The sequence below is a fragment of the Crinia signifera genome, chromosome 4 (assembly GCF_055691185.1).
Source record: "Crinia signifera chromosome 4, ASM5569118v1, whole genome shotgun sequence".
Classification (NCBI taxonomy): domain Eukaryota; kingdom Metazoa; phylum Chordata; class Amphibia; order Anura; family Myobatrachidae; genus Crinia; species Crinia signifera.
The window spans coordinates 254,977,728-254,993,563 of record NC_139220.1 but is presented as its reverse complement, the minus strand read 5'-3'; the positions used below and the strand labels follow the sequence as shown (position 1 = coordinate 254,993,563).

At 45.0% G+C, this 15,836-nt stretch overlaps 1 protein-coding gene across 2 annotated transcripts in view; it reads left to right on the top strand.

Annotated features, from left to right (window-relative positions):
* IGF1R (insulin like growth factor 1 receptor) overlaps positions 1 to 15,836 on the top strand; it is a 195,305-nt gene that overhangs the window by 139,611 nt on the left and 39,858 nt on the right. For both annotated transcript variants that reach the window (XR_014473539.1, XM_083184253.1), the window contains exons 5-10: positions 3,780 to 3,924; positions 6,076 to 6,290; positions 8,320 to 8,446; positions 10,276 to 10,514; positions 14,506 to 14,673; positions 15,377 to 15,584. Coding sequence is in view for 1 of the 2 variants with exons in the window: in XM_083184253.1 (XP_083040379.1) it covers positions 3,780 to 3,924; positions 6,076 to 6,290; positions 8,320 to 8,446; positions 10,276 to 10,514; positions 14,506 to 14,673; positions 15,377 to 15,584 (1,102 nt within the window). In the remaining variant the exon portion in view is untranslated. The remainder of the gene's footprint in view (positions 1 to 3,779; positions 3,925 to 6,075; positions 6,291 to 8,319; positions 8,447 to 10,275; positions 10,515 to 14,505; positions 14,674 to 15,376; positions 15,585 to 15,836) is intronic.

The following is a 15,836-nucleotide window of genomic DNA, read 5'->3' as shown; positions in this document are numbered from 1 at the left end:
ACTTTAGCTTCTTTTCCATATTACTGTATTTTAAAGCAGTCTGAGAACTGGTGTAAGGAAAATTGATCACTATTGGCACCATAACTTTTTGTTTTAATTCATTTTTACTATTCCTTCCAAAATGAAAGCAAAGTCCTAGTGATCTATTGCACCAGTTTTCATTCATTTAAAGTATTTCAATGATCTATAAATCGGTGAGTTCACGAGCGTCTAATACAGCTTGGTGACAGGTGCTTTGTTTTCCATGCAATACTTGTTGTCATCCTCCTTTTTTCCCTAGTCGCACAGGATGGTGTCGTCCTCCGGGACATGTGCTCCCCTGCCCCTATCGCACAAATCTTATTCGCTTTTGGTGCCTGTGTTTACATATGGTTACAGCGCGCTCTACCAGGTGGCAGCTGGAATGCGCTGGCTACATCCCATAGAATAACAAAGCAGCAGGGTCTCACACCTGCGGAAACAGCTAGTGTCCAGCGATGAGTTTGGATCCAGTCCTGCTGCCCTCCCCAGCACAGCTGCTCTTGAAGTCCTGTGAGCCAGCTCAGTGTCAGCAAGATAATCTCCTCATGCTTCTCCATGCAGATATAGCAATACCCTTCCCCCCTCCACCTCAGATAAACACAAGACACCTTCCGGTCTCTAACCCGGGCTGCCATTTAAGCACAGAACCGTGAACCAATTTTATCTGACGGTCCGCTTGGTTCTGTTAGTCGGTTTATTACTAGTTTAAAAATGCTAACGAGGAATAGTAACTGTCAAAAGCTGTAGTACTCAATTGCAACATGTCCCGTAAAAGCTGTTGCCATAACAGATCAGCACATGTTTTGTGTTCGCTGCACATTACTAAAAGTATTCATAACAATAGCAGTATTGTCCCTTCACCTTTATCACACCTCACTTAAATGGTTACCTGTTGGCTGGAAGTCACAGCTCTGATTATGTGGCTGCATGTACGCGCTGCTTGAGCTGCAGGAGAAAGCTGGTTCCTTTAGCTAGGTTTGGGCTGGGTTACAGATGGTGTATATCACAGCCGCGCGATTCTAGAAGGAGGCTTAGATAATTCATGCAGCCCTGGACTGCAACTGTTGGCTCTGGTTGTGCCAAAAGAGAGGCTGCTGAAAGCTCAGGACCTGTTACTGGCACCCACATAGAGTATTCTTGGAAACGCATGCAGCTCTATGGAGAAGTTATGAATGGGAGCTTAACAGCATCCCTTTGCAATTCAGTACCTGTCACTTCTCTGATGCTGGTCTGGCACATGATGAATCACACGCTCATTTTGCAGCACGCTAGCTAGATATTCTGATATTAAGAATCCAAACTTGTGCCCAGAGTAACAACAGGACTTCTTGGAAAGACTTCACCAGTGTTTTTCTTATTTTGGTTTTACCTCTCCTACTAATATATTCTCTGCATGCTGCATAACAGTGTATGCTGGTATTGTTTGACACAAACAGGAACCCTCAAATGACTACTACTTTTATGCGTCCACATACACTTATCCTCAAATCATGCAAATAGTTGTGGGTTTTTATCATTGGTTCTTATTGTTGTTGTAACCATAGAGGCAGCTCTCTGACGCCTGATGTACTAATATTTGCTTTCACTTTAAATGCACAAGCATTAGCAACTTACAACCAAAGTAGTGTCACAGATAGTGGAGAAGGGAAGTACCACAATGGTTAAAGAAAAAATAGTATCAATAATGTTAAGTGGAAGGTAGTTATTGCCAGACAGTACATCGGTATGCATTCAGAATGTCTCCAGCGACCATGTTGACATTCACATGTCGACAGCAAAAGGTCAACATTGATATTGACATTGTGTCAACATTGATATTTTAGGGTTATGGATATAATTAATTTAGAGAGGTCCTCAAACCAATAGTTTAAATAATACCCCTTTGACATTGAAATCCCAGGTCGTACTCGGGATTTGGACACGGGTTCGTCTCGGCATTTGCAAGGTGAGTATCCCACAGCGTCCCAGCAAGAAGCTGGGGCGCTGATGTCAGAAAGGGGGCGGGGTAGAGCTGTCCTGAGTCATCGGAGGTACTGCTTCGAGCCGACGCTGCCTCCTCCCTATAGTGTGAATGGGACTCTTGTTACCCGTTTACACTGCACGGCAATCCGGGTCAAACCTGGAATTAACCCTTCTTTTAACCCGGGATTGCTGGACCAGAGATTTTTCAAAATGTCCTTTTCCACGGCAACAATCCGGAATCAACACAGGTTATTTTTGCCATGTGAAAGGGATAGTAGTCTCTGATTTTTGTTGCAATGCTGCCCACACAGCAGATCCGAGTAGCCAGGAGTATCCCAGAATGTGGACCACAAGCATCCCACCCAAGGTGCCAAAAGGTATAGCCAGGACCACAACACGTAGGCTATCTAGGATTCACAAGTCCACCCTGACAGAAACCTATGTGCAGTGGACAAAGGCTCTGGTGGAATCTCCACAACATAGTTTCTCTGTAAAGCATGGTGAGTAGAGTAGTGTTTTGTTCAGTACTCCTAGATATTGGCTGTATTATATGGAGTGGCATGTATAGAGGCTAAGACAGTGCAGCAATTCAAATGTGCTTAGGATAGATATATGAATATTCTTGTAGGAACTAAGGATCAAAAAGGGTTGAAATGATATCTAAAGACTTAAAATAAGGGGCAGACTCGATGGGCCAAGTAGTTCTTACCTGCAGTCCAATTCTGTGTTTCTATGTTTCTAATTTAAAATGTATTTATTTCTGCACAGATGTGATAGTTGGTTATGATCTACTAGTGATAATAGAACCAGAATGAATTATATGGCCATTATAATTACAACAAAACAATTTCCTGCTGTAATACCGTGTTCACACTGTGAACTACACGGCTTTTGCCCGGCATTTAAATGCCGGGAGCTGCGGCGACGGACCCCATTCTCTCTGCTAGGCAATTCAACATGCTAGACCCAGGAATTTGCCTTGCAGTGAGAATGGGGTATATCTAAAACAAAAACACTTGACCATTTGTGTAAATAGATACAATGTACTGGGATGCGGTCATTTGGTCTACTGCATTATGGTCGACAGTCATTAGGTCGAATCCATTAGGTTGACATGCTAAAAGGTCGACATGACTCTAGGTCGACATGGGAAAAGGTCGACATGATTCTAGTTCGAAAGGTCATTAGTTCGACAGGTCATTAGTTCGACAAGGTCATTAGTTCGACATTGTCTATGTCGACATTCACAAGGTTGACATGGAGTTTTTCACTGTTTTTTGAGCCAACATGTGCCGACAGGCAGTATTTCATGCCCTACCATCCACTAGGGCGTGGTGGGAGAATAAAATAGTGTGCCGAGCGTAGCGAGGCACCGTGCCCGACGCATAGCGAGCGCAGCGAGCGATGCGAGGGGATGCAGTGCACTTTGAACTGTGTCCATGTCGACTGTGTTGACATTCAGGTAAAAAAACAGTGAAAAACCCCATGTCGACCTTGTGAATGTCGACATATACAATGTCGAACTAATGACCTTGTCGAACTAATGACCTGTCGAACTAATGACCTTTCGACCTAGAATCATGTCAACATTTTCCCATGTCGACCTTTTAGCATGTCGACCTAATGGATTCGACCTAATGACTTTCGACCATAATGCAATAGACCAAATGATCCCAACCCAATGTACTAGTTACAAATTCACAGGACTGACTAATATCTCTGTATACTCTGTATAAATAAAGCCAAATCTGTTCTGGAGATAAACAGTTTTTTTTTTCCCCTCTGTCTCATTGCAGAAAATATTGCTGCCGAGCTTGAGAGTTTTATGGGTTTGATAGAAACTGTGACTGGGTATGTGAAGATTCGCCACTCCCATGCATTGGTGTCCCTGTCCTTTCTGAAAAGCCTGCGCTACATCAATGGAGAAAATCAAACCGATGGGTGAGAGCGAGATATCCCAACATCGATTTGCTGATCATGTCTGTTGTTTGCAATATAAATTGGCTCTGTTGACTTCTGAAAATTGAAGATGTTTGGAATTTAGCTTGTCAATGTACTAATAAGTGACTATGGGGTAGTAAGCCTTGGAGGGTGATAAAGTCTATATCGATAAAGTATCAACTAAGCAGCTCCTGTCATTTTACATAGCCTGTAATATGGTATTTAGGAGCTGATTGACTGGTACTTTATTGTTGTCAATTGTATATCTCTTCAAGGCTTAGTACATAGACCCTCATGTCAGGTTATTAAGGGGACAGCACATTTATTCAGAGCAACGCATTCAGTGAGTTCTGTCCGAAGTGGCACTCCACCCAATAGCTTCACTCATTTTGCCTAGTACTCCATAGCAGTGTGCAGGAAATGCGCAAAGCTGGTCTACCATGTGTGCAGCCGAGACTATAGTGATGCCCAGTGACACAGTAACATGACTTGCCCCCTGAATTGTCTGCTTATACACAAACACATTTTGGTAGACTATGGACACTTGAAGTAGAGTCTCTTCATGAACCTATGGAACGTGTGTGTGTGCACTGAAGAGTCACCAGATCTGAAAACGCTGTGTTGCATCTGAAACTGCTGGTTAACGTTTTGTATCTCATCATGGAATTCCTATCTCCCTCCTTAGTCTCTTCCTTCACTCCTCACTCCTACTCAATATACCTCATTAGCCCATCCTAAATTCTCACTTATGGGAGCAATTCCTCCCAACTGTAACACTTAGTATTGCCCTAAAAGCCTTCCCCGAACCTTTGGTCTGGCATAGAAGGGGTGAATCTCTGCTTCGTATTGTAAGCCTTGGAATGCCAATGTTTGGACACATTCTATTAGTGCCCTGGTTTATCATTTCACTCCAACACACAGGAGAAACCTGATTTCTCCCATGATTCACTGGGTATGAGAAACAGGGGCTCCTGTGTAAGGGGAGTGCAGTATTTTGGAGGTCCTGGGAAAGCTGTGTCTCTGTTAGTTTTTCTGACCTGCCTGGGTAAAGTTTCCACTGCTATGAATTCCTGGCACCCTCTTATCCTTTTTACTTTTTTTCTCAGGCTGCTCCTTTTAATGTGTTAGGAATTCTTTAAATTCTACATCCTACATCAGCTGATCCTAAAATCCTCCACACTCATCAAACCACGTTCATCCCATGTCTTGGATCTGATTTGTTAAACTCCGTAAAATGAGTATTTTATTACTGCATATAAGCAAGCATTAATATGTGTACCTGCTCCAAGTCAAGCCAAGTCTGCTACAGGAACTTCCATTGTATCATCTGAAAGTCGATAGGCTTCTGAGGGTCCACTGCTGCTAATTTATTTCCCATTCGCATCATTTACCCTGACCAAATTGTTCTACGAGTTCATAGGAGTGGTGCTGAAAGGGACCAGCTTGGCTGCAGCAGCATTGTCAGATATGTTTTTCTGGGGCAGTTACTGTAGATCGTTTGGGTCCTCCCTTATTATGAAAGCCTACTCACAGCTTTCTCGCAGGTTAAAAAGTCTAGTTAATCGGAACTTGCAGCTTTCACGAAATGCTCTCTCACACTTTACTCGGCCAAGATAAACTCGGCTTCCGCCCGGCTCTCCTTACTGTAACAATTTCAGGAGAGGTGGGGTGAACATCCGGAATATAAAGTTTTAATTACCTTTTCCGTTATTAAGATATTGATATGCAGTTGCTTTGGAAAATTGCCTATACTCTAAATCTGGGGTAGCCAACCCTAGTCCTCGAGAGCTACCAACAGTGCATGTTTTGCAGGTCTCCTCACAGACTCACAAGTGAGCTAATTAGCTCCATCTGTGTATCTTTTCAAATGTGTCAGTGATTAATGAGTGCAGCTGTGCAGCAGCTAGGTTGTCTGAAAAATGTGAACTGTTGGTAGCTCTCGAGGGCTAGGGTTGGCTACCACTGCTCTAAATAAACCTGAACACACAGAGGATATGCCACTGTATATGTCCTATCAATTCTTTATGTGCATTACTGATTTCAACTATTTTTAGTGACCGAAATATGCCACTTGCACTATAAATACATGTTTTAGATTGCCTACAAATTGAAGATGTTGTCCTTATGGTGTATTATTGTGTTACTGTGTAGGAATTACGCTTTTTATGTCCTGGACAACAATAATCTACAGCAGCTGTGGGACTGGTCAAAGCACAACCTCACCATCAAACAGGGCAAGATGTACTTCGCGTTTAACCCCAGGCTTTGCTTGAAAGAGATCTATGATATGCAAAACGCAACAGGAACCAGCGGAAGGCAGACGGAATTGGACATAAATCCCAGGAATAATGGAGATCGAGCATCCTGTGAGTAACATAGTGCAGATGGGAGGTTAGAAAACTGGAAGTTTCAAACTAGTGCAAATAGCCATTGGACCAGCAACGTGTGAGGCGATGCAGTATTTTAGTATATGTACAATAGCCATACACATGAGTAGCAGCATGCACGCCATACACCTTTATTCTGGTCATCGAACTGCCCAGCACTGTTCACCATAGCTTTGTGAAGGATTGTGCAATGGAGTTGTGCATGCTAAGAGTGTGACGACATCATTGCACAGTCTCGCCAGCTATCACCCGGCCACCCTCTTCATTAATTTAAACATTTAAATACGCCTAAATTTAGCCTCATTGATGTCTTCATTTAATTATGTGTGTGAGGGGGCATCTAGAATATGAATTATTACTTTTTTGTATTTTGGTTATTTTTGAATTGCATTGTACAACCTCTTCGCTTACAACAAGCTTGTAATGTGGAAAAAGACATCACAAAGTATAGACCATATCTGATTTCCACCTCCCCCTTGGATGTAGGAAAAGCTGATTATATTTCAATGAGAAAAATGGTCTTTGTTTATCTTTAACCAGTAATGCTTGTGCTGTGCCCCTTGGAGCCGTAATGCTTGCGCTGCGCCCCTTGGAGCCGTAATGCTTGCGCTGCGCCCCTTGGAGCCGTAATGCTGGCGCTGCGTCCCTTGGAGCCGTAATGCTGGCGCTGCGTCCCTTGGAGCCGTAATGCTCGCGCTGCGCCCCTTGGAGCCGTAATGCTCGCGCTGCGCCCCTTGGAGCCGTAATGCTCGCGCTGCGCCCCTTGGAGCCGTAATGCTCGCGCTGCGCCCCTTGGAGCCGTAATGCTCGCGCTGCGCCCCTTGGAGCCGTAATGCTCGCGCTGCGCCCCTTGGAGCCGTAATGCTCGCGCAGCGCCCCTTGGAGCCGTAATGCTCGCGCTGCGCCCCTTGGAGCCGTAATGCTCGCGCTGCGCCCCTTGGAGCCGTAATGCTCGCGCTGCGCCCCTTGGAGCCGTAATGCTCGCGCTGCGCCCCTTGGAGCCGTAATGCTCGCGCTGCGCCCCTTGGAGCCGTAATGCTCGCGCTGCGCCCCTTGGAGCCGTAATGCTCGCGCTGCGCCCCTTGGAGCCGTAATGCTCGCGCTGCGCCCCTTGGAGCCGTAATGCTCGCGCTGCGCCCCTTGGAGCCGTAATGCTCGCGCTGCGCCCCTTGGAGCCGTAATGCTCGCGCTGCGCCCCTTGGAGCCGTAATGCTCGCGCTGCGCCCCTTGGAGCCGTAATGCTCGCGCTGCGCCCCTTGGAGCCGTAATGCTCGCGCTGCGCCCCTTGGAGCCGTAATGCTCGCGCTGCGCCCCTTGGAGCCGTAATGCTCGCGCTGCGCCCCTTGGAGCCGTAATGCTCGCGCTGCGCCCCTTGGAGCCGTAATGCTCGCGCTGCGCCCCTTGAATCTCATTTAAGTGGTAATGTTGGCAGAAATCATGTTTTCATACCAGATCCTCGCACTCTGCAAAGTACACTGTAACTCACTCTGAAACTGCTCACGTATGCGTCCCACTGAGGCTGCCGTTCTTACATGTGAATTCCATGAGCATTGGATAAAGTCCAGTGCATATGTGGGACAAGCAGCACACATGGCATTTATAATGTGGGAGGTACAATTTAAAATTTTGTAAATAATTTCTGCATAATTTGGCGCATTACAGAGCAATGGAATGCCGCAAGTAGATGGGGAAAAATGTGTCCATCCCCATCCTCCTCTTACTATAATTAGCAGGCTAAAATCTACTTGGAAACATTTAAATGTAACCCAACTTTTATTTAGCTGTTAGTAGTGGTGTCCTGTATTGTTTTTCATTATGATTTTTAGAAACGTATACAGAATAAATTGCTTCGCTCACAGCTACTATTTTTTAGTAATGGAATTACAGTACCTCTTCTGGCAGCTTTATTCTTTGACTTTGCATGTCTGTGTATCTCACCCCTATATGCTTCCTAACTGGCACAGCCACACTTTCCATTTACAGCATTGTACATCATTTGTTTCCACAGGTGAGAGCCACACTCTGAATTTCATCTCGAACAGCACAAGAAAAAACCGCATCATGTTGACGTGGGAGCGTTACTGGCCGCCAGATTACAGAGACCTCATCAGCTTCACCGTCTACTTTAAGGAGGCGTAAGTTCCAGCACAGTCACAGACCACGCTCTTAAAAGTTTTTACCACTTTGATATCCCCATGCTGTTAATTGTTTCCACTCTGGTTGTTATGAATAAATGTAATTCTATTGCTGGAGTCAGCAGTACACTTTGTCAGACATCAGTAAAATTGAGTGATACAATCGTGCATGTGTTGTTCTGTCCAGCTACCTTTTACCTGTCACATTGACTTTACAGATTAAAGGTGGCCATACATACGCAGATTTATCTTCCGATCTGGCTGGTTGGAACAAAAACATGGTTATGTTGGATGAGAGCAAATGACCGTTGACCATTTGCTTGGAAATGCTGGAAAACTGATAAACTGTCACTCCTCCATAACCATGTTTTTGTTCCAACCAGCCAGATCTGAAGATAAATCTTACTAGTGAATGGACACCTTAACTAGTGTATGGACACCTTAAGACTTGTTGTAACATTAGTTACTGAGCATGGTATCATGGACATTGGTCTAAGACCAATGGGGCCTACACACGTAGCAATGTTGGCCCATTTTCTGAGTGATCTCACTAAATCGCTCATAAAATGTCTCTACATTGCTCCGTGTGTAAGGACATAGCTATAGCGATGCGTGGCCCAGCGCACAGCTATCACCCCGACAATTAAGATCCAGCGTGCTGTATAAATCAAGTTAATTGCCGGGGTCAGGGCCAGTGTTCTTATCCGAGAACACTGGCCCTGACAGATCGCTCAGCACACAGAGCTGACACATTTATCGGTCTTCAGTGTGCAGTTTGTATGAATCAATTGGTTAAGTAGGATTTATATAGGATACACATTGATACAGTAAATGGTTCTTCATTATTAGAAAACATTTAAACTGAAACTCCCTCCTGATGGGTCATATTACAGAACCAATTGCTTTAAGGAGCTGTCACACAGCTACCATTGACAAGTTCATTAGACCCAGCTAATGGTTCTCTACACTAATTGGAACTAAAGGAATCATTGACGCGGCCACCTACGTTTATTTGAACAATTAAAAAAAGAATTGCCATGTCATCACTGTAAGAGCAAACCAGAGAGAGAAATCTAAGCGTACTTCCTAATGTACGGTTAGCTAATACCCCTTTCACACTGACAAATATTTCTCGGGTTATTGCACATGAACGCTCAACAACCCGGGAAACTGGTCAGTGTGAAAGGGTCCTGGAAGATTGTCCCGGGATTTTATCCCGGGTCTTGACCGAGGTTTGGACTCAGGACGGTCGCAGGTCCAGGGGCAGTGTGAACAGGTATCCTGGGTCAAAGCGACCTGGGTCCCATTCACTGTACTGTAAAGGAGCTGCTGGGAGATGCTGAAATCTCCCAGCACCACCCCGGTCCCACCTCCCAATTATGTCACCCACCCAGCTTTATGCCGGGTCAGGCGGCTCGTGTGAAATCGCTTGCAAGCTGGGTCGCAGCTGGGATTTTGTACCCGGCTTGCAAGCACTTTCCAGTGTGAAAGGGGTATTAGTTGCTAGCATTACCGCTTCACAGCCCTGAGGTCATACATTTTAATTCCTTACCAAAGCACTTTTTGTGTGGAGTTTGTATGTTCTCTGAGTTTGTGTGCTGTTCACGGTTTCCTCTCACACACAGAAACATTGTGATAAATTCATTGGCTTTTAACAAAAACTGTACCGGAGTGAATATTGATTGTAATTTATACTTTGGTATGGAATGATGTTTATTATGTAAACAAGTTAGTCTTCGTAAAGCGCTATAGAATATATGTGTGCTCTATAGGAATAACTGTTGTTAATAAACAAATGTATGTACTGTGTTCTTTCTCTTTAATTCCAGTCCTGTTTTTAATTTGACGGAATATGACGGTCAGGATGCTTGTGGGTCCAACAGCTGGAACATGGTAGATGTGGACCTTCCTGATAGCAGGGAAAAGAATCCAGGGATTCTCCTGCAGGGTCTGAAGCCCTGGACCTCCTATGCAATATTTGTGAAAGCCCTTACTCTGAATTTGAAGGAGACACATCACATCCAAGGAGCGAAGAGCAAGATTATTTACATACGTACAGATGCTGCAGGTAAATGAAGGTGATCCGGCCTTGTACAGGTTGAGTATCCCTTATCCAGATATCCCTTATCCATAGTTTGCAACTTTTTTGGGGGGTAAAAGCACTACTGTGAACAGCTGTAACTGGCACTACTGGGGACAAGATATGTAACTGGCACTACTAAGGCCCTTATTTTGGTTCACTTGCAAAGGCAAATTCCTTCTCAAATGGACAAAACCTTGTGCACTGCAGGTGGGGCAGATGTAACGTGCTGAGAGAATTAGATTTGGGTGGGGTTTTATTTCCAAGTGAGATCTATATTGCAGTGTAAAAATAAAGCAGCCAGTATTTTCCCTGCGCAGAAATAAAATACCTCACCCCAAATCTAATTCTCTCTGCACAAGTTATATATCTTCCCCACCTGCAGTGCACATGGTTTTATATATTTGAGAAGAATTTTGCTTTTGCGAGTGAACCTGAATAAGGGCCTAAATATGTACAACAAAATAATTTCTTGGCATTCAAATTCATTGCCTGAGATAAGGCACAAACTTTGTTTCATGTTTTGAAACCTTGTTTCTTGCACCAATAAAATATATTTGTGTATTTCATATGTTTCATGTGTATATGAATGAATGCAAGATACCTCAAAATACCTAATTGAAATATAATAATATTCGGAATTACGGAATAATCCGTTATCCAAAATTCTTCTGGTACTGAGCATTTTGGATAAGGGATACTCCACCTGTATTGAAAAACCATATGGTTTCTTCAATGCCCTCTAAACCAGGAATACAAAAGGACTTCTAAAGATTACTTAAGATCAAGAACCTGACTAGAGGTCTAAAAATGGAAGCTTTTAAGTGTTCAAAGATACATTTGATCATTTAGATTCAGAGTCTTAAATAGCCGATTATAGTGAACAATAAATAAGCACTGTAGTGAGGATGCTTAAGGGCCCGTCCTGCTCCTCTAAGTCCATCTCACCAGAGGGACAGGAATGCCGCTAGAGCAGCAATTCTAAACCATTGGCAGTGGCACTTGTTGCACCACCTGTCCTTGAGGATAGCCATAACAAGTCCTCTGTATCCCGCTGGATTTCCCCTTCATATCTTCTTACTAATCCCCTCCGCTCATTTAAACAGTGTTGGGACAGTATATTCAAACTCTTTAAGTCAAACCTCTGACATTGGTTCTGTGTTGCGAGATAAGGCCCCCATACACTAGTAAGATTTATCTGACCTGTAAATTGCATCTGATTTCCCCTGAACTTCCCCAGCAGCTTCCCAGGAGGCCTACATACAATTTGACTCTTGATGTGCCATTTTTTTACATACAATTTGCGTCAGATAAATCACGTGATTTATCACATGTGATTTATCACGTGATTCATCTGACGCAAATTGGATGTGCCATGAGATTTATCTGATGGGATGGCTCTAGGGAGTGGCCTGAACAGTGCTATACCTTGCAGATATTACTGTTCTGAGACCGAAATAGACCGAAACGTCGCTTTCAGACCCCTGTGTCTGTGTCGTTTGTGTGATAAAGACCTAGGAGTGCCTCCACCGTTTGGTAGAGTGTGAGAATGTGGAAATAGGGCATACTTTGGAGAAATCTTATTTTCAAATGTGGCAGACCCTTAGCCAGCCACAGACCCTATCTCCATGGCCATAGAGAGCAATGATGGTCCCAGCTGATGAGGGGAACTATGGCCCAAATCATGGGGAGGGGTTATGCCACCCAGAAAATATAAATCATAGTTTTATGTGGTCAGAGATGGCATGCAGCACGGATGGGACATTCTTCCCCCTGAACACCTGGAAAGGCCCCTACCAGTTGCCTTAAGCAAGCCTGGGCCTTTACCACTGCAGTGGCGTCCCTACTGTACCTCGGATGACACTCTGTGTGTGAGACTGTGATGTTTGCACATATTTGGCTTATGCAGCACAAAAGGTTTGTGGTTTTGTGGGACATGGGCGTGACCACACAAGTAGGGGTCCCCAGAGACTGCTCTGACTGCACTGTTACAGGAGCCGGCACTTTGGTGTCACCCAGGTTTGTCCCACTACCCTGTAGTGACACCACTGCATTACTGTAATGGAGCCCATACACTGACCGTTGTGTACGGCTCCGTTCTGTACTATGCGATGCGCGCTCCCGCACATCACATAGTACGGTACAAAAAGTATGTGCTGCACATACTTTTTGTACTAGGTACACATCGGATCGCAGTGCATGCACACTGCGTGCACTAGGGATGCGATCCGATCCGATGTGTACTATTTAAGTCCCAAACGGATCCGTTAAACGGACCATGTATGGGCTGCTTAACTCCTACTGCAAACTGTGACAGAGATGTTAATTAGTGCAGTGTGTGGCATATAAATCAATGTCAGGAGTGACATCAATTGGGGACTTGTCAGGAGTGACACTGGGGTATCGGACACGCAGCGAGGAGCTGACGACCTGGGCGCATTGGGGAATCGGACACGCAGCGGGGAGCTGACGACCTGGGCGGGGAGCTGACGACCTGAAATATTGCATCCAAAGAGATGCAATATCAGTAAAGTCTTAGGAAAGTAACAAGCAGGAATTGAAGTTTGTCACTAGTATCCAATTATCCTGAACATAAACCAGTGGCCAAGAGGGACAGTCAGGAAGATAGGACCAGCCCAGACAGTTCCATCAGGGACCGTTTGCATAACAGTATCCATAATCTTCAGGAAAGAAGTATTTGGACACTTCCCATTATCACCAGCAGTACATAATCACTGCTTGCTACACTAGTAGTAGAGAGAACAATAGTAATTTAGTCAGGCATACACAGGGGAGAGGGGGGTCCGGGCTCTGCTGCCCGTCCTGTCATCCAGAAGCAGGGGAGCGGGGGGGGAGTCCGTGCTCTGCTGACCGAGCTGTCAATCAGCAGCAGAGGAGATCGAGGGTCCGGGCTCTGCTGCCCGTGCTGTCGTATAGCAGCAGAGGAGAGGGGGGGTCCGGGGGCTCTGCTGCGCGTTATGACATCTAGCAGTACTGCAGGGAAGAGTCTCCCTGCTGCTGCCCTCTGCCCTCTTCTTCTCTCCCGGCCGTTACACCTGCCCCTTCCTGTGACGACATAAGTTCCGGCTGCTGCTACTGGGGGTTGGAGGAGGTCCACAGCGCCGGAAGGAGGTACCCAGATATATCGGATCTGAAACATTGTGGGTGCTATAAAGCACCCATGATGGGTCAGATTCCGATATATCTTATGTTCAGCTGGTCCGACCACCTGATCTGATCCGATGCGCACGGGACCGCGCATCAGATCAGATGTCAAACACATGCGATTTTGGGCCGATTTCACCCGATTTATCGGCCCAAAGTGACGATATCGGGTGAAATCGGCCGAAAATCGCATAGTGTATGGGGGCCTTAAGTATAGACTTGTTACTGCTGGGCCATGGCATGGGCTTCAGGCTACAGCTACAGATGTGTCCACTGATAACGTTGCCTCGATGAGTATGCACTGGTGCAAGAATGTAATGCAGCGCCATGCTGCGTACCATTGCACCTGCAGCTTACATTGTAATGCTCATGGATTGCGGGTGACAACGTCCGTATGCCCCCGGAGACTCATATGTCACATGCAGAACAGAAAATGTATGTGCAGATACTGCAGCTTTTTCGAATACAGGTTTGTGGGTATTTTAGGGGGGTATTTAATCTCCCGCAGCCATCTCCCGACGGGGGAAATTGCTGCGGGGCCCTTTTTAATGCTGTCTTCCTCTTCAGCATTCAACGGGGGATCTCACAGAACGAGCCCGACTTCACAAGCAGTCGGCCTCTTTCCGGCCGCAGCTCGCGGCCACGCCCCCTCTCTCCCCGCGGCAGGTGGGGCATTGAATCCCTCCTGCTTTTTCTCGGTCGAGAACGGGACAGGGTCACGGCTGTCGGGAAAGCTCGACAGCCATGACCCCAGATTGAATACCCCCCTTAGTGTTCTATTAATCCACACTAATGTTTTATATTTTTATTTTAGTTCCTTCCATTCCTCTGGATATCATATCTGCCTCCAACACATCCTCTCAGCTGGTTGTGAGATGGAAGCCGCCCTCTTTGCCAAATGGCAATCTCTCCTATTACATTGTGCGCTGGCAGCAGCAACCTCAGGACAGTTACCTCTACCAGCACAACTACTGCTCCAAAGGTACTCTCCCTCTCTGTCTAATGTAAGCCACTGATGTATGTACTGACACGACGCAGGGATGTCCAAGGGATGATTATTACATGCCTTTCAAAAATAAATGATCAGTTCTAGTTTAAGAAAGTTAAATAAAATTTGGGCCTAAATTTTAATGTCTACTGCCAAAAAATTGTTTTTATGTGAAAAGTTTATTTTGTCATTGTAGAGGTAAATAATATATTGGAAATAATAAAAGTATTTATATTCTACTGAATTTATCCAGTCAATTATTTTAGATAAAGTAGACTTGGTTTGCTTTTGTTTGGATATTTTGGAACAGGGGAGAATAATGTATTTTGTGAGTTACACTGGGTAATGTGAAAGAAAGCCGACCTTCCGTCTGTTGGAGCTTTTGTTTCTTTGTCCTGTATAGAATCCATTTAGGCAGCACGTTGAAGATCTGACAATTGGCTGGGTTAATGGATTGAGTAACAAATACTCAATCCATTTGTACATATGAACAGTTCTGCAGTAGAGTCGGAACAATACTCTCTACAGCCTTGTCCCGAAAGACTTTAAGCTAAATGCTCGGTCTGGAATATAGTTATTTTTGGGATCCAGGTCATTTAATGTATTTGGGAAGTCTTATTGAGAGTTGGAATAGAATATAGATCTTCCCACCGCTTCTTATGATTTCATAGGTTTTTTCCATATTCTTTTCCTTCAGACAAAGTCCCTAGTAGAAAATATGCCAATGCAACCATTGACACAGAAGAAGCAAAAGAGTCCACCAAGCAAGAAGCAGGAGGAGGGCGAGAGATGGGGACTTGTTGCGCTTGCCCGAAAACTGAAGCTGAGAAGAAAGCAGAGAAGGATGAGGCGGAGTACAGGAAGATGTTTGAAAACTTCCTGCACAACTCCATCTTTGTGCCCAGGTAATTAGTCCATTGGATGAGGCGAGTGATTCTTAACAAGATGGTCTTCTCCGGACAAGGGGTAGCTATCTATATCAACATATATTGCCCATATTTGGAGATCCTAGACTAGAGGAAAATTCATGGTGATACTTAAGGTGCATACACACTGGGTGTTTTTGCCCAGCGTGCATGCACAGGTTAAACGTTAAAACTGAGCGGCTTTCAGCTCAAAATTGCCCAGTGTGTTTGGATCTTTAGTTTTAAGGTGCC